The sequence below is a fragment of the Terrapene carolina genome, unplaced genomic scaffold (assembly GCF_002925995.2).
Source record: "Terrapene carolina triunguis isolate 2854851 unplaced genomic scaffold, T_m_triunguis-2.0 Scaffold148, whole genome shotgun sequence".
NCBI classification, from domain to species: Eukaryota; Metazoa; Chordata; order Testudines; family Emydidae; genus Terrapene; species Terrapene triunguis.
The window spans coordinates 1497439-1516834 of record NW_020664499.1 but is presented as its reverse complement, the minus strand read 5'-3'; the positions used below and the strand labels follow the sequence as shown (position 1 = coordinate 1516834).

The 19396-nt window shown below is 43.5% G+C and overlaps 1 protein-coding gene across 1 annotated transcript in view; it reads left to right on the top strand.

Moving 5' to 3' along the window:
• Nucleotides 1-19396, top strand: part of LOC112105527 (annexin A11) — a 64463-nt gene that overhangs the window by 18630 nt on the left and 26437 nt on the right. The window contains exon 2 of the mRNA XM_024198365.3: nucleotides 18207-18267. Within this exon, the coding sequence (XP_024054133.2) occupies nucleotides 18216-18267 (52 nt within the window). The 5' untranslated portion in view covers nucleotides 18207-18215. The remainder of the gene's footprint in view (nucleotides 1-18206; nucleotides 18268-19396) is intronic.

The window sequence follows — 19396 nt, the reverse complement described above, 5'->3', positions numbered from 1 at the left end:
AAATTTTGGTTTGGCCTTTAAGATATTGCTAGATCCAGATATGATTATTACCTATTCAGACTGAGTCTTACAGTGTGACACCACTTGAAACCCCGTGTACATTAGAAGTTGTCTGAAATGTGGTCATTTTTGAGCAAGAGAGAGAAAAGCTGGTGGTCTTCTGGTGACTTAAAGAAGGCAGGAGTAATTTACTGTAGCGTCATGATACTGAGTGCACATTGGTTTAAGTGCTGTAGTACACAGAGTCTACTAAGATTATTCAGGGCTTGTCTACACTACCGCGGTAGTTCGACGGCTGGCAATCGAACTTCCGGGTTCGATTTATCGCGTCTGGTCTGGACGCGATAATTCGAACCAGGAAGTGCTCGCCGTCGACTGCGGTACTCCACCTCAGCGAGAGGAGTACCGCGGAGTCGACGGGGGAGCCTGCCTGCCGCGTGTGGACCGCGTCTGAACCGCGGTAAATTCGAACTAAGGTATGTCGACTTCAGCTACGTTATTCACGTAGCTGAAGTTGCGTACCTTAGATCGAATTGGGGTGTTAGTGATCCTCTCAGTTTTCAGAGTTGCTGGCGTGCTGAAGATCTAATACTGATAGCAAAGAGGATTGTTTTCTGTTTTTGTTTCTGTTTTTTCTGGTAATCCTGCAGACTGAAAGCAGAGCAGGAGCAGAGTTGCAGCTGTTTGGCCAATGTTATCCATGCTTTGCAATGCATGTTGACTTTTTTTTTTTTTTTAAGTTAACCTTGAATTTCCAGGGTTTTTAATATAGTCTTGCTTGAGAAAAATGCAGTAGTTTCTTAAGAATAAAGGGTAAAAAAAAATTCTTATGTACAGTCTTTTAAACTTGTGCATCCAGTTGCACACTCAAGCCAGTATTTCCCCAAACAAGGATATCCAGAAAACATTTGGCTGAGACAAACAACCATTGGCAACCAATCAATGTAGAACTTGACTTAAGAGGAAGGGAGGAAAGTTCTTTTTCTGAGCAGATAAAGGATGCTCAGATACTACATGTGCAGTTGTGGGAAACACTCTATAAATGGATATAATCCTGACTCCAGCTTAACAAACGTTCCCTGAACAGGAAAATACCTTCATTTTAGACAAAGGGCTTAGTGTGTCAGTAATTCAAGTCCCCGTGGAGTTGGTAGTCTTTAGAAGGACGCTGCTGCAGTGTCCACGTTATGTAGGAATGAATTAGCATATTTCTCCCTAGATTGTCCTCGATTTTACCATGTGGCACCTTTCTCCTGGTTCCCAAACCGTGCACCACTGTTTTTCCCCACCACCTCCATTTGGCTCCCGCATTAACTTTTGACTACCTGATCCTACGAAGACTTAAGCACATGCTTAAATGTACACACTGTGAGCAGTCCATTGACATGAATGGAACTGCTCACGGGGTGCAAAGTTAAGCATTTGCCTAGCAGCTCTTTTCCCATACTGAGACCCCATTTTCAGGTGTGTGAGGAAAACAGCTCCATATCCATGGAGGTGGGGGGTGGGAGGGGAGGGTGAGGGAGGAGGATTAGTGTTTCACATAAAGTGTCTTTATTTGTCCAGTGACATCAAGATTGTTTTACCTTCTTACCTTCCTAAACCAGACCACCAGTCTAGCCTTCTTCTCACCCTCACATATAGCTCTCTTTTGTCATGGCAATAATGCTCTTCTAATTATCTATCCCCTATGAAGTCCCTCTCTGATATCCAGATAACAGAGTAGCACTACATTCAGGTAACTTGTGGGCTACTGTTCCTATGGGCTAGTGTTCCTGTTAGATTCCAGGACCAGAAAACATCTGCTTTAATTATCAGAGGGGTAGCCGTGTTAGTCTGAATCTGTAAAAAGCAACAGAGGGTCCTGTGGCACCTTTAAGACTAACAGAAGTATTGCAGCATAAGCTTTCGTGGGTGAATGCCCACTTCATCTGCTTTAATGTAAGCTTAGTTTATTTTCCTGTTTGAATGTTTTTGTTTCACAAAATTGTTTTGTCACATGCACTGTGCAGGGCTTTATGGCACTAGATGTATCCTTAGTTACTTAGTGTTAATGACTAAGTTTTTCTAATAGTTTGAGGTCTGTTTAAGGGTACTCATGACAGCTGTCAAAATTCCTGAAAACTATGAGGGAAATCAACAGATTGCTTTCAGTTTTCCAGGCTGTAATGGTCAGTACACAGTCTCTGTTGCAGGGAATCCATATTGATACTAGTGTATCTTGTTTGATTGCAGTTGAACTGAGTTGCTGTGTACAGGCTGAAGTGAAACAAAATGGCTTAAACAATTAATATGGCTGAAAGTGAAAGTAAACAGGCTCTAAATACCAGAATCAAATATGCTAGGAAATGTCTGACACCAGAGTATTTTCTGAATAATGTGAAATTTGTAGTTATTGACTAGCTTTGCTTCTGATCCTACTGTGGTACGGTTCTGTATTGCTGAAAATAAATACTAATTAAAAATATAACAGAACTCTGTAGTATGCTTTTGTTAACAGAACTGCTTTATTGAGGAACCTTCATACTGAGCTGCTGTGTGGTGGAAACAGCTTCTTTTCTCCTGCTTTGACCTTGTTTTGACCAGGATTTGTAACTGCAGCTTCTGTGATTTATTTTATTTTATTCCCCCATCCTCCACCCCCCCCCTCCCCCACAACAGCCAGGACAGAAAATGTTGGGATGTTTTCCAAGGAAGTAATATTATGGTGTGTTATAAAATTAGCAAACTTCAGTAATGGGTTTTTCTCCTGATTCTGCTCCAGGAAGCAATTTTAAACACATCATTTAAAATATGAGGATTTTTTTTAGGTGAATTCATTTTTTGTTTTCCTCACTTACCATCGTCTCACGGGTTGTTGAAAGCACCTTTGTGTAGGGAATCACAGGCTCGGTGAATGAGACTGTAGTGCTTTTTAAGGATGATTATACATGGTTCTCAGTAACATGTCTCTTGGATGGAAACCAGAAAGGTTCCCAAAGAGAAACCATGAATGGCACTTTCTGCACATGAGATAGGGCTTATGTCAAATCACAGATTGAGACAATGTTTACACTTACTGCAATGGGTTTAAAATATTTTATTGAATTAGGTCATATCTACAGTTTAAAATGGAGGAAGTCTAGACAAGTATTTGAAATTGTATAAAATAAACACACATACCTCCCTTTTTTGGGGGAAGGAGGGAGGGAGATATTAAAGAGCTCTTATCTGACATAATGATGAACATGACTTACATTCAGCGTAGGGTGACCAGATAGCGAGGGTGAAAAATCAGAACGAGGGGGGTGGGGTAATAAGTGCCTATAGAAGACCAAGTCCTAAATATTTGAGGGTGTCCCAATATTATAATATTATTGGGACACCTGGTCACCCTAATTCAATGTGGACCAGGACAAATCTGACTTAATGATGAGAATGATTATGTCTTGCTCAACCCTGAGTTTAATCATAGTTAGCTGATAGGATGCTGAAGGTGGCTTGTCCTCATCTACACTGACTGATAAATGGGTTCAGCATTATAGCCTAATTTGATTAGCCATTGGTAAAGTGTGACAGAATTGACACCGCACTTGGATAGAATTTCCCAACAAGAGAGAGAGGAGCTGAGGCAGCATGGTCTCGAGAATTACGGTGCTGGGCTGGACTCAGGAGATCTAGATTCTATTCCCAGTTTTGCCACTGACCTACTATGAGCCTTTAGCCAGATCACTTCACCTGTGTGCATGTTTTTCCCCTCCATCCTTTGTCTTGTCTTATTAAAACTGCAAGGTCTCTGGGGCAGGGACTTTCTTACTATATATTTGGTACAGGACACAAAGGGGGCCCTGGTTTAAGCACTACTGTGATGCCTATAATGCTAATTAGATTAAAAGAGATTTTACAACAAAAATAGACCATGACATTCCTTCTCTCATGCTCTTGAGCATGGCACCTATGCCCAGTGAGTTCTAACTCTGGGCATCCTATTAAAATTTTGTGAAGCTTTTTCTTGCTGCCCTTTGTAACAAGCTTTCTGCCAGCATTACCAACCAATTCTCTAGTAGTGAAGTAAGCTGCTTTTTCTGTATAATTTTATTTACCTTTTTGCATTTTGGTCTTATGCATATTGTAAAACAAATACTGTCTTTTGTGATTTTTTTTTTCCCCCCCTCAACCACATTGGTTTATATGGGGGGTTTACTTTTGGAGTTTACTGAAGAGTAAGCCCCCCCCCCCCATAAACGTCTCAAAACCATGTTACGAGCTATGTCTCTTACAGATAGATCTGTTTGTTTAGTCTTAGGCACTTCCCTTTTTGTCCTGGATAGCTAAGGAGTCCTTCTGTTTGAATTTTGAGTCAGGTCAGGTAGCTTGTATTGCTGGGGAAGAACCTTGTACAGCTTTTCAGAGTTTCAGGCTGTGACCAAGGGTGAACGCTATGAAGGGATGTGGGATTGACGTCAAGGAGAGAGATGGTGACTGTAGGTGTGTAGTTGTTGTTTTGGGGTTTTTTGAGGACACTCCCTCTTTCTGTTGTTTATGTGGGGGTTAGAAGGAATATCTGGCACTTCTGTGCTTTTCATCAGTGGCTTGAGGAAATGTAGACATTGTAAGTCATGTGCCACATGCTCACTGTGTTTACACAATGGGGTGTATTCTAAATCCAGTTTCAACTGCTCAGCTTTAGAATGTTGAAATAGCTGGTTCCGGCACAATGAGTATTGAAATGAGATACTTAAGCATTTTCTCCTCATTGGACATGTCACTCACTGCATGCACCAGGCTGAGGAAATGTTAGGAAGAGGGGGACAAAAGGTTATGGCAGTGCTTGGGGAAAATAACCCGGAGAGGTGGCTGACCACAGAGATGGAGAAATGGCTCAAGAAAAATTGACAGAGCAGGCAAGAAGCTCTGGACAAATCAGCTGTAGAGAGTGAGAAGTTCGGATTCTGGTGGACGGGACTTGACTGAAATCAAAGTGATGTTGAAAAAAAATCTATTCTAATAACACATGAATAATGTATTTACCCAACAGGATTAGAGGATTTTATGTAACATACTTTGCATATTGAGGAATCCTGGCCTTTCTAGTTGAAAATAACGTCTTCAGTAGGAGTCTTGTTTTTTGAGTCTAAGGATGTTTCTAAATTTCTCTATAATTTGACAAGATGGTCTATATGGGCTTTCACCGTCCCCCAACTTTCATCTTAACATTTAAAGGGTTCAGCTGGAAGATAGAATGGAGGGGCAAGTTGTGATTGACTAACCTGTATGAAATTTGTGGTGGTGCTTCTGTAGTTTGTTATTAAGGTCTGATCTGTTGTGTTCTCCCCCGCGCGCACATACGCACACGCACACACTTGATTTTATTTCTGGAGTTCTATAATGAAAATCTTGAGAGTTTCAGAATGTCCTGCTGGCTCTACATTTATTTTAAACCTGGAGGCAGCAATGTTGTATTTGGATGCTGAAATAGTTTTGCTGTGAAAAATATAAACTGGGCGAAACAGCATTTAGAGTCATTAATCCAAGGGTAGGTGTCTGGCTCAATAGGGTTTTCTGGAGCAGGGCTAGTGTTTTGGCTGGTTTTTGTTTTTTTAAACATCATTCTGGTCACAGTCTTAATCCACCAAGTGTGTGTGTGTGTGTGTGTGTGTGTGTGTATATATATATATATACACACACACACACACACACACACACACACCCAGGTTTCCTTAACAAGAGTTTCTCCCTTTTGTAGCGCTTTGTAAGAAGCTGTGCTATATTGTACTACACAGTACTAATAAATAGAACTTGCTTAATGAGGAAATAGTATAGGGTTTTAAAAAATATTGTATTTTCTCTGATTCATGTGTTTCAAAGGGCAGGGTTTACTTTATTGCCAGAAAACTCTGTATGTTAATAGGCCTGTTCCATTTTCCAAAGATGAAGGGGGTGGGGAGGGAGAGAGAACAAAATAAATAAAAAAACTAAGGGCATCTCTTTCTATAAAGGCATTTGGAAGAGGTCAGATTTTATAGCAAAGAGCAAGTTAATATGTAACAACTTTAGCTGCCAAACAATTTTCTCTTCATTTGTACGTAACTTCTGTGGCTCTTTACACCCCACCCCACATACTTGGGCTAACCTGTGCTTTCAAGTACAAATGGCTGTAGTGGCATTACCAGCTGTAATCGCCAAACAAGCTTCCCAAGGCATTCTGCCTATGTGTAAGGGGACTGTTGCCCCCTTACTAACATTCAGTGGGGGTGTTTTGGTTGGCTAGCTCCCAGCACTAAAAGGGGAAGGGTCGATGGGAAATCAGGACCCTGAGACTGACAGTCCCCAGGAACAATAGGGAGAGGCCAATGCTCCAGATCAGCCTGAATAACAGGGCGGGCAGGCTAATCAGCATGATAGGAGGCCAGGGTGGGTCCCGTCCTCCGTGTGAGTTGGAATTGCCTGGGTCAGACTGAGTGGGGCCAAGCTAAGGAGAAAGCAGGGGCCCAAGCTGAGGTGGAGAGCAGAACCGTGCCAGATCCAGAGGGGCCAGAGACGCAGCCACAGAGCCAGAGACACAGCCCAGGGAGAGCAAATGCTGTGCTGGGAGCAGAGCTGCAGCCACAGAGCCAGGTGTGGTGAGCAAGTGGGGCCAGCCAAGGGGGGACCTTGGGCAAAGGGCCCAGCACAGAAAGACACCCCCAGACAAAGGCTCTTGCAGGCCAGATTGGGAGGGGGACCTTAACCTGACGGGGGGCTGACGCTGGGAAGAAGGGTCCCACAGCTCAAAGCCCGGAGGTGTGTGGCCACCACCATTGCAAGTGTCCAACCCACAGCATCCCTGCAACACAGCCAGGGCCTGAGAAGGAGGCCTGGGACCTACAAGGAACAGACTGTGAACTGCCCTGACGTTCCAGAGACACAGTTTGTAATGTTCCCTGCCACAGAGCAGGGTGATGTGTTTTCCTTTAACCTTTCCCATTTTTCCTTATTCTTTTTTAAAATTAATTGTTAATTAAACAACTTGTATTTGCTTTAAATTGTATGAAATGATCAGTGGGTCAGGGAGGTGCCCAGTGCAGAGAGAGTACCCCGGAGTGGGGACACCCTAGCCCCTGTCCTGGGTGACCACAGCAGGGTTGGGGGTCGAGCCCCCCCGGATTCCTGGGCCCAGCCTTGTCGGGGTTTACGAGGACTCTGCCAGACAGGAGGGTGGAAGGGGAGTCCTCAAGGGCAGGGAGGCCTCTGGGTAAAGGAAGTGGGAGTGAGGACTCAGATCCTTTCGCTAGCCCACTTCACCGGGGTAGTGCAGAAGCCAAGAAAGTTCCCCACAATAGCGGGACCATTCCCCCGCTTACATATGCAGTACAGCGGATAGAAAGGAAAGGCTGTACACAGGGTTCACTGCCTCTGCATTGAGGTGTGGCATGTAGTTTCCCATGCCTGCTTGGTGATGTTAACGAGCTCATGCTAGGGCATGGCCCTGGCTACATCTCCAAATCAATTGAACGTTCCTACCTTAGGGGGAGCATCCTCAGTTGACCTCTCTGTCTTCCTGTATGAACACACAAGATGGGCAAGAAGGAAGAGGTCCTTTGTACCTTCTCCAGGCACAGGAAAAAACAGTTCTGCCTTCAGCCTTGGTTAGAAGTCTTAAATAATACTTTGCTTTGTAGGTGGTGCCATTATCACTGGGAATCACAACGTCCTTTATATGGGAAACGCTTACAGGGTCTTTTAGTTTGGAACTAACTCCAGTAATGAGCTATCCTTTGGGATAATACAGTTTTGAAAAAGGCACTTGGATGTTTAGTATGACGTGGATTTGAGCCTCTTTTAATAAAGCTCAGCTTTATTATGTTCCATTAAATTGTGGAGAGTTACAATGGCTTTCCAAGAAAAACAAAGAAGTCGCAGTGAATAACTTTCAGGCTGGAATGTTGTCTCTTTATATCCTTCAAAAGGGGACACACACAGTTTCCACCATAACTTTACAGTATTTGTCTTAGCATTTCTTATCAGTAAAAATGAGTGTGTGCGTGGGGGGGAATTAGTAACTTAGTGGACAATAGAGTGATATATTCTGAGCACCAGAGGCCTTTTCCCAAGTTTGAGATTTTATGCTCTGTTACTGCTAGCACACCAATGGAGCCAAATTCTGTCCTTGGATGCACACATGGCACTCCCAGTAAAGTCAATGGGATCTATGGGTTAACATCGATGCATGGAATTTGGTCTTTATTGCTCATTTAGTGTGGGATATATGTGTGTGCTTTTAGTCCTGATTTGATACTTTAAGTTTTATATAATGCACTTGCTGGTGAAATGAAAAATGGAGAATGGTGCATTCGTGATTATCTTTTTATTATTTTGTTATAGCCATGTTGATCCCAGGATATTAGAGAGATAAGGCGGGTGAAGTAATATCTTTTATTGGACCAACTTCTGTTCGTGAAAGAGGTGGTTTTCAGGCTGGAAACTGTATAGCTCGAAAGCTTGTCTCTTTCACCAACAGAAGTTGGTCCAATAAAAGATATTTCCTCACCCACCCTGTCTCTTTATTATTTTAAATCTTTTGTGGATCCACTTTGAAACTTGTTTACCAGTGTGAAAAGGACATTATCGAGACTGGAGGTCAAAAATATGACCTCCCTGTTTTTCCTCATGTGTTAATGTTTTTTATAGTTAGTCTCAAAACAAATGCTTCAATTCCTGTATTTCCACCCCCTTCCCTCCCCACACACACACCCATCATGGGTACTTGGAGGGGGAAATACTACTAAGCAGAGCAATCTCAGTTCCAGAGATCTGATTTAAGATCTGATTTTGAGCAATAGCGGTGGGAAAGTTATAGGAAATATGAGGGCAGGGGGCTCTTGACTGTGTCCTTTACTATTAAATATTTCACACTGCTCCAGCACGTCTCTGGATTATGCCAAAACACTGAACAAATATTGGGCTAGGTGGTTGTTTATACTGGAAAAATCTGTTTGGGGGGAAGAAAACACGGCAATTTTGACTCATGGAGTTTCCCTCCAATCGTCTCAGCTGGTCAGGGTGGGACTCATTCCTTCTGTGGGACTGGAAACTCCCTCAGGTACAAAATTCAACTATGGCATCCTGTTGCTGGGGCCTGGTTTCCCTGTCCCTTCATCCCTTGCTACCTCCTACCTGAGATCAGGGTGGAAATGTATGCTCACAAGGCCATTGTTGGTATTGAGAGAGTCACGGTCACAGTGTCTGGAAACCAACTGACGCTAGCAGGGAGGCGGGAGAGGAGCACCTCAAGGATCAACCTGAAGCCTACTGAAGTGAATAGAAGGACTCCCATTGGCTTAATTGGGCTTTGAATCAGTGAACCTTCTGGCTGAACGAAACTTCTTCCCTTCCCTACCATTTTCAGTGTGCAGAGTTTTCTTGTGTGGAAAATACCTGAGTTCTATGGGAGGTGATGCTGTGGAGAAAGACCACAAAACTGCAGACTTTTGGAGGGGGTTTCCATAGGACTCAAGGAGAAAGAATGTCACAATACTGTTGCACATTTCTGTTCTGTCATGAACACAGGCACTGATATAGTTTCCAGCTCTTCTTTGAATGTGTTCCCTGGGTGATTTGGCTCTGTCAGCTCTTGCTATTGTTACCTCCCAGGTTCATCAGCCTGTGCTTCAGTTTGTGGTCCCATGTGGCACAGACCTAGATACACTTTTTGTGAGCCTAATTTGGATTCTGCCAGTTTATAACTAGAACTGGTTAGAAATCTTGTTGTTTTTTCCCCTCCTGCAGAAAATTTTGATTAAAATGAAGGGAAAGAAATCCAAAAAAAGTTTCACAGAAAATTTTGAGTTTACATAGTTTAAAAAAAAATAAATAAAAAATTTTTCACCTGAAAACCAAAGACTTTCACTTTTTCAATGAAAACTCAAAATTTTTATGCAAAGCTGGCACTGTCCACAACAAACTTTATTTAGTTGAAAACTCAATTTTTGTTTGAAAATTCTGACAAAAATTGTTTTTCTACCAGCTCTATTTATAACCTCAGCAGAGTCACTCCTGATTTATGCAGGTGTAAGCTAGATCATTATCTGTCCTTAAAATGATAAAGAAGTTGCAGAATCCAAGCAAGGGTTGGGAAGTTTTACATGAGATGATTGCAGTTTACCTGGCTTGTAGAACAAATACAACACTTCAGTAGCCAAACAAATAAAGCTGAATTTCTGCCACTGACTCCAAAATACTTTAGATCTCTTACGTTTCTTAAAGCCTCTTATTTCAGTGACTCCACAGGGCTGCTAGGTATTAATTGTCAAATTGTAGTTTGGTTGTTTTTTAAATCCCCAGTTTGGAAGAGGTATCAAGTACAGCTTGATTGACTTGTGTGTTTTGTAGTGTTCAAGTGGCAGATGTGATGAGTGTGTAACAGCTGCATAAAACTTGCTCAATCTATTTTACCTAGAGATTGTGGGGGTTTTTTAAGGAATGATTCATAACAAATTCATTTGGAGCATTATTCCTAACCCACTTTTAGGGAAAAATAGGTGTAAGCAATTTCTTGTTCTTTAATACTTGTCATGTTCTTCTTTCTTTTCTGCTTTATTTTTGTTTCTTAAAGTGAAATGCTTTAAAAAAGACCAAAAATACTGCAAGAATAATTTAAAAATAAAAATCTCACGAAGCAGTAACCATTCCTATGAAACAGCTTTAAAGAGCCAAATCTTGCCGGGTTCTTAGCATGCTCACATACCACTGATTACAGTGAGAGCTGTGGGGGGTTCTAGCACTCTGTAAGACTGTGTCCTACTTGAGGGAAATACAGTAGAGGACCATCTGAATTTAGGTAGACTGTACAAACACTGGGCTGCATTCGATCAACAGGGAAGTCGGAGAATTGCATGAGCATATCAGAGGGCAAGATTTGGATGATTGCATGAGATTCCCCATGTTAATCCCTTAGCTAAAGGGGGAGAGTTGCACATCTCCACCATCTGGATGAATCATAAACAAATCTCTGAAGAGCGAGTTTTTTTCACAGATATTTTTCCTATCTCAAGCCCATGACAATCTAAGGGTTTGTCTGAATTGCTTCATCGTGTCTCCGCTAAGACTGGGAACGAATGAGTCACACTAGGCATTTCAGAACCCATAAATTCTGTTTGTCACATAAAGAAGTCCCCGTTTAGGATTGGGCCTTGTAAGAGCTGTTTGAGGGCTTCTTGGCTAATGGGCTGGCCTATAGGAGCAGAAGGACAAATGGGTGTGCTGCAAGAAGGTAGGGGGAGAGGGTTGATGGTCCATATGTCCCCCTCCCAAAAATAGAAGGAAGCTACTGGGGCAATAAAGAAAGTGGCTCTGGCATTGTGGAGGCTGTAGTGGGAAATCCAGCCAAGGCAATACTGGTAAGCAGGATGCCCAAAGGGAAGGATGAATGTATATTTGGAGGAGAGTGTAGACAGAGTCTTTGAGGAGTGGGGCAATGCGCTCCCTCACTCTTTTTGCCTATTGCATTTGCCTTTGCCTACAGTTCAGCTCAGGAGCATTTTGAGCAGCAAAGACATACTACCAAAGTTGATTCTGGCCTGCTAGTGAGGCCACTAGCTGATTTTATATAGGCCTCTGATCAGTCACACATCTGCTGGCACCAGTTTTAGGTCGCTGTTGAACCCATGCCAAATTCAAACCAGGGACATGGCAGCAAAAAGCTCAATCTCCCAAGTCTGTGCAAGGGAATATAGCTCTTTAATTTGTGGTATTTGTACTGTGAAGATGGTTCTTGGTAGGTGAAGGTGTCTGTTTTCCCGGATTGTAAATACTGTAGTATAAAACACAAACTCTTTTCTTTGTTGCACTTAGAGAAACTTAAAAAAAAAAAAAAAATTAAATCCTTAACTTCTTTGAGAAATGGCAGTCATGAAAAAAGGGGCACCTTGCATACCTATTGCCTTGTTCACCCTGATTCAAGGATTATTGTTTACGGAATAACTTTCAGGCTATTGTTGTTTCTTAAGCTTATGTGCATTAGCATACTCTAGGCTTCTCTACCTAGCTCTTGTATACAGTTTTTCATCTATAGATCTCAAAGCACTTTACAAAAGAGGTCAGACCCATTATCCCCATTTTGCAAATGGGGAAACTGAAGCACAGAAGGGAAGGTAACTTGCCCATAGTCACCCAGCAGGCCTATGGCAGAGCCAGGAATACAACCCAGGTCTCCTGAGTCCTAGTCCAGTGCTCTATCTACTAGGTCATACTGTGTGCCCACATGGCCTAAGACCTGAGAGCAGGAGAGGGAAGCTGTGAGAATGTGATGAGAGAAGTAAGCAATAGGATTTTGATAGCAGTCTGGATATCTTAGAGAATTGGAGTTGGATTCATTTGCCTACCCTGTCTTTCATAATTCTGATGAAAAATCTATCCAAAATAGAAATAGGCCTTAGACACAAAATTTGGATCTTGAGCCAATCCTTCCTCAAAGTTTGGATCTGGGGTTTTGGCCTGAGACAAGGGGATCAGGATGAATTGTAAAGTTTTGGTTTCAGATCTGAAAAATACCTGCAAAATTTGAGGAGACCAAATTTTAGTATTTTGCCTGGCCCGTTGCTAACTCTGGTGGATCATATTTACTACAGTTGCCAGATCCTAATTTGGTGGTTCTTAGCATGAGTGCAAGATGCATCTGATTGATCTGGTTTTTCTTTAGTGTGGCCCTGCAGCTAAATATTTCGTCTGTGTGTGGGTGGCAAACTAATTGCTAGCAACAACTGTGCATTTATAAATGCTTTCAGTGAACTTAGATATTACCATGTCAGTAAGTGCTTATGTAAGTAACCAGGGACAGTGGGAAATGATGGGAGGAAATGTGGGAAATCTTTACTGCTTTCTGTAGAATATTGAGGGGGCACCTCATACGGTGTACAGGATTTTCCTTTTTAAATGCCCCTTTCTTTTAAATGTAGTTTGGCTGTGCACTGTGCATTAGAAGCCAAATGATGGCCGTGGTCTTGCAATCAGATCTGTACAGATGGATCCCAGCACCAGAAGGCAGCTTCATTGACTTTAGTGGGGCTTTGTATGGTGTGAGGGTCTGCTTGTGAGGATCAGTTCGCAGGATTGGGACCTAAATGTGCACAAACATCCGCACCTTGTGCTGAGATTCCTCCTGCTCACTCTCCTGACGGGTGGAGTTGGTTAAATAATTAACCTTGTTAACACCAACTGTAGAGGATGGACATTACAGCATTCACAGATCCTTGTGCAGCTGTAGAGTGTAGCCCTTGTTATTCCTCAATGCTCCCTGCTTGACACAGGAACAGTTAATTGAAGGAGCCACTTATTCTTCCTGGGTGCAGCAGTATGAAGCTTCCATTGCAATAGCTACAGGGGACGAGTGATTTGGTAAATACCCAGGCTTTTTCCAGCCTAAATTAGTTGCAGGGAAATCCTTATTTCAGGGAACAGGTATGTGAGCAGACATTCCATTCTGACTATACTGGAAGTGAGACAATACTCTGCCTTTCTAATGCTGAACTCCACACCAGGAAAGTACGTTCTCATGTACCCAGCCTAATAGATTTTTCTTGTATATCCAACCTATTTCTTTGGACTTTTGTTAGTCTGCCCTGCTTAGTGTAATCTGTATTGCAATTCTTCAAATTTTGTCTCGTAAGTTAAATGAACACCAGCAATTTGAAACCCAGTCAGTCTTTTAGAATGAGGTTATAGGCATTTTTGGTACAGCACTCACACCTGCCACTTTTTGTGGCCTTTCCTGATCACCCTGTCCCCTTTTTAAAACTGTTTTTCTACACTGTTTGCTGTGTGAAAGATCCATTCAAACTGAAGAGGGAAATGAATCCAACTATGTAGAAGAAATAGCGAAACTGACTAGACACACAATGCTGTCACATGCCCAGTGTGAACAAACTAAAAAATAAAGCAATGCTTTTCTTGCTAATCTCCGAGTCATTATAGGAGATATTGACAATAAGAGGATGTAAAATTTTGAGACGGGGTATAATTTTTTTAAGGGGGGGGGGGGGAATAGCTCAATGGTTTTAGCATTGGCCTGCTAAACCCAGGGTTTTGAGTTCAGCCCTTGAGGGGGCCATTTAGGGAACTGTGTGTAAAAATCTGTCTGGGGATTGGTCCTGCTTTGAGCAGGGGGTTGGACTAGACGACCTCCTGAAGTCCCTTCCAACCCTGACATTCTATGATTCTGTGTCCCTTCCTTTATTTCTGCTGATGATGAGCAAGAAAAGGTGAAAGGTTGTGGGTTTGCAACCACAAGTATTTCTCACAAACTGATTGCATGTTGATGTCTTGAATCTTTTTCATTCTCTAATAAAAACAATTTCACTGAAACAGTCACAATGTGTTTCTAAAGAAGACTTCTGGTTCATTGGGGGGGAGGGATAGCTCAGTGGTTTGAGCATTGGCCTGCTAAACCCAGGGTTGTGAGTTCAATCCTTGAGGGGGCCACTTAGGGATCTGGGGCAAAATCAGTACTTGGTCCTGCTAGTGAAGGCAGGGGGCTGGACTCGATGACCTTTCAAGGTCCCTTCCAGTTCTAGGAGGTAGGATATCTCCATTAATTTAATTTATCCACAGTTAAATCTGTGGCTTTACCGAACATTTCAAGTTCTGATGAGTGACAATAGCACGTGATGTGCGCTTCAGTAAGTGGTAATGAGAGATGATGCTGTATTCCAGTCAGTGCTCTGCATATCCAAATGTATACTACGTTTCATGAGTGAAATACTCTGCACAGTATTTTTAAAAATAGACTGTGGTATTTTCTTATCACTAAAAATAACCTGGAAAACCTAGGAGTGAAGATTCACTGGACATTTTTCAATCTCTGATTCCTATACTGCTTTCACTACACTGCTTGCTAATGCCTGGAGATCCTGCGTCTGCAACCAAAAAGGTTAAAGAGCAGACTGACTGTATTGCAGCCTGAAATACACACTTTTAAAATTGTTTGCAAAACATGTGGAACAGGGGCTGGCAAACTTTTTGGCCTGAGGACCACATTGGGTTTCATAAATTGTATGGAGGGCCAGTTAGGGGAGGAGGTTGTGGCCCAACCCCCCCCTCCCCCCCCCGGTTCCCTGACGGCCCCTCTGGGACCCCTGCCCCATCCACACCTCCCTGTCCTCTGACTGCCCCTGGACCCCCGCCGCCCCATCCAATCCCTCCTCTCATTCCTGACGGCCCCCCCCCAAGGACCCCTGCCCCATCCAACCACCCCTTATTCCTGTCCCCTGACTGCCCCCAGAACCCCTACCCCTGACTGCCCCCTGCGGCCCCATCCAACCCGTCCTCCTTCCTGACTGCCCCCCCCAGGACCCCTGCCCCCATTCAACCCCCTGTTTTCCCCCCGACCACCATCTACACTCCCGCCCCCTGATCACCACCCCGAACTCCCCTGCCCTCTATCCAACTCTCCCTTCCCCTTACCGCGCTGCCTGGAGCACCGGTGGCTGGCGGCGCTACAGCCACGCCGCCTGGCTGGAGCCAGGCCACGCCGCCGCCGCTGCCACCACCACCACGCAGCACAGAGCACTGGGTCAGGCCGGGCTCTGCAGCTGCGCTGCCCCAGAAGCTCACAGCCCCACCGCCCAGAGCATGAGGCTGTGGGGAAGGGGGGACAGGGGCCAGGGTCTAGCCTCCCGGGCCAGGAGCTCGGGGGCCAGGCAGGACGGTCCCGCAGGCCGGATGTGGCCCGTGGGCCGTAGTTTGCCCACCCCTGATGTGGAAGGATAAATATACAACAAAGAGCGAGTGTGTGAATCCCATTGTATATGTGATAGCTTCTCAAAGGTTTTCCTTATTACTTACTAGGATGCTCAAATCCAGAATCAATGTTTCAGTAGGATCACTAGCAAAGTGTTAGTTTACCATTATCAGAAGCTTTTTTGAGTCTGTGTGTACCCTGAGAAATCAATCAAGTGGTGTCTGGGTAACCACATCACTCAGATAAATTAGTTGGCAGGAGGCACAAGACTAAAATCCTCACACACCATTTAAAAATGTTTCCTCTCAATTTCTGGGTCAAATTTTTTGTTTTAAGTAATTAAAAAAAAAAAAAAAAAAAACACCTTTATTTTCAGCTTGGGAAACCATTGTTGGGATTGTGCAGCTGTCTTTCCCGTTTGGATCTCTGTTCTCTCTGCAGTTATTTTGGACAGCTGATTATTTCATACACTTTAGTGCTTAAAGGAACACTATCAAGATTAATGTAGCCAAAATTTGATCTGATTTCCCCCTTCCTGCCCTTTCCTGTTGCCTGTTTACAAATTCTATTAATATTGAGTATCGCATACGTCCTCCTGCGCTTCCACTGTGCGGCACCCTCTCTTAGGCCTGGTCTAAACTAAAAAGTTAGGTCAACCCAGCTGCATCGCTCAAGTGTGCGAAAAATCCACATCTCTGAGCAACGTAGCTCAGCCAACCTATCCCCTGGTGTTGAGAGTGCTAGGTTGACGGAAGAATTCTTCTGTCAACCTAGCTACCACCTCTCGGGGAGGCTGGTTACCTGTGCCGATGGGAGAACCCCTTCTGTCGCTGTAGGGAGTGCCTACGCTTAAAGCACTACCGTGGCACCACTGCACTGGTGCTGCTGTAGCATTTTAAGTATAAACATAGTCATAGAGTTTGAGGCCAGAAGGGCCAACCAGGTCACTTAGTCTGATCTCCTGTATAACACAGGCCACCCACGCAAGAACCCGCACGCCAAACCCGGACCAAAATTAGACTGAAGACAGTGAAAGCTCTAAACCCGTAAGTGGTGTCACTATGCATGGCCTTCTAGAGTAGGGCAGCGTGAGGCTAGGGGAACATTGGTGATCTAACACTCATACTCTCCGCTAATAAGGCGAACTATGATGGTTAATAGTACAGTAAGGATTACAAGTGGGTTGGGGCAATGCCGACTTAACTACAGTAACTCCTTGCTTAACACTGTAGTTCTGTTCCTGAAAAATGTGATTTTTAAGTGAAACGATGTTAAGCAAATCCAATTTCCCCATAAGAATTGATGTAAATGGGAAGGGGGGGTGGTTAGGTTCCAGGGAAATTTTTTTCACCAGACAAAAGACTCACACACACACACACACACACACACACTATAAGTTTTAAACAAACAATTTAATACTGTACACAGCAATGATGATTGTGAAGCTTAGTTGCAGTGGTGGAGTCAGAGGGTGGGATATTTCCCAGGGAATGCCTTACTGCTAAATGATGAACTAGGACTCGGCTGAGCCCTCAAGGATTAACACGTTGTTAATGTAGCCTCATACTCTACAAGGCAGCACGAATGGAGGGATTGCCCCACAAATTGCCCCACTTGCCCTCCCTCTGGGCGGCCCTGAGCACATGGCAGTGGGGGGAGGGACAGCTGAACTGCCGGCAATTGATAGTCTGGTGGGCAGCTGTCGCACAGGGAACTTAGGGGGGCTACCGGTCCACCCTGGTTCCAAGCCCCCGCCAGCTAGCTGCAACGGGCTGCTTTTTCTGCAAGCAGTGGACAAAGCAGGCAGCTGCCAAACAACATTATAAGGGAGCGTTGCACAACTTTAAACGAGCATGTTCTCTAATTGATCAGCAATGTAACAACGTTAACTGGGATGACTTTAAGTGAGGAGTTACTGTATATGATTGAACAGTGGCTAGTCAACAATCTACTGAAAGAACGGGAATGGTTGGCTAGCTGATTATGGACTAGAATCATCAAGATACTTAAGCACCTTGTTGGATCGAGGCTTAGGTGATTATTGGGGGAGGGAGATAATCATTGTTATAACTAACTAGCCCCCACATTGTTAATGATTAACTGGGGGTTAGGCAGGCTAGTTAATAGATGGAGAGGCAGGTATGATTAACACAAACAAACGACAGAGTTTACAGGTATAAGGGTTAATTATATAACATTTGAATGCTGTCAGTCGCTGTTGCTCTTTCTGTCATTTGAGTATGCGCACTCATACTGTTACTTTATTCTTAACATGAAGTGTTGCCACACATCCCTTGATCCAGCACCAGGAGCTGGGAACAGGGGACCTCTGTTCATGTCTTTTTTTTTTTTTTTTTTTTTTTTTTTTTTGTATCAGAAAGAACCTCTGTGGTTTACACAATAAGGGTAGTGCAGAGAGTGTTAGCCCATATATACAATAAATGTACATGGTCTATAAAACACAGAATATTTTTAAAAACAACTTCATAAATACTTCTTTTTTTCTTTTCAGATCTTAGCAATGAGCTACCCAGGCTATCCTCCGGCAGGCGGGTACCCCCCAGCAGCCCCAGGTAACTTATCCAAACAACCCAGTTCAAGTGGAGACAGAGCACAAAAAAGAGGGATCTGAATGGCTTCAGGAATTGGGGATTTGAACACAGAGCCTTTTGTGTCTAAGTCATCAGTTAAAATTTCAGGATAGGAGTGAATGAGCGTTGTTATGTCTGGTGGTTATGTGGCCTCTTATGAAATGAATTGAGTACTTTCAGCCTTGCTCCTAATATACAAGTACTTGCAGCACACTCAACACTGGGGTCAGTAGAAAATAAATTGATTTTGATACCGGAGACTGTGATTTCCAAACGTGATGAGTGATTCTGGGTACCCAACTTGTGCTGCCTTAAAGGAGCCTGATTTCCAGATGGAAGGGGCTTGGCACTTTCTGCACATCAGGCCCCCTTAGAGAGTCTCATGTTGAGCACCCCAAAAACGATGCACCCAACATCAGTAGTCACTTCTGAAAATTTTGGCCAGTATAAATAAATAGCAAGAAAAAATGCCTTGATGGCACTGGATTGGGGAAAGAACTAGTGGGCCTTGCTGCATGCTTAGTGAGGATCTGTTGTGTAATTTGAGACCAATAGGCCACATGGAACATTATCCCCAGTGCACTACATAGTATGATGAAGCAGTGAATACAGCAAAATATCAAACAGACAGGGCTGCTAGAGGGCTCCCAACAGTGCTGGAACTAAAACCTCTGTAGCTACTGTTTTAGAACAGCGTTTGAACTTTGACGCTATTTGTTAATGAAGGGATAAAAAGAGATCGCTATGTTACCAGAACTATGAAGTGCCTGAGAATGTCCATCCTATTGGAACGCTCAGCCTGCTGAATATCCAGTGTCAACTGCTGCCATCCCAAAATAGATGAAGTCCTTACACGTAAGGATTGAAGGATCTTCAACTATATTCTATTATATAACTATCAAGTTTGCTTTTCCTAATAGAGAACATAATGGTCTGAGGATACTTCACACATTATTGCACGTTTCTTTTCCTATTATCGTCATGTTATCACCTTGGTTAGGTGTGAGATCTGCTCATTTGAACCTTGCAGACCTTTTAGTTCTTCTTTGAGTGATTGCTCATATCAATTCCAGTTAGGTGTGTGTGCGCGCGCCACATACACGGATGTCGG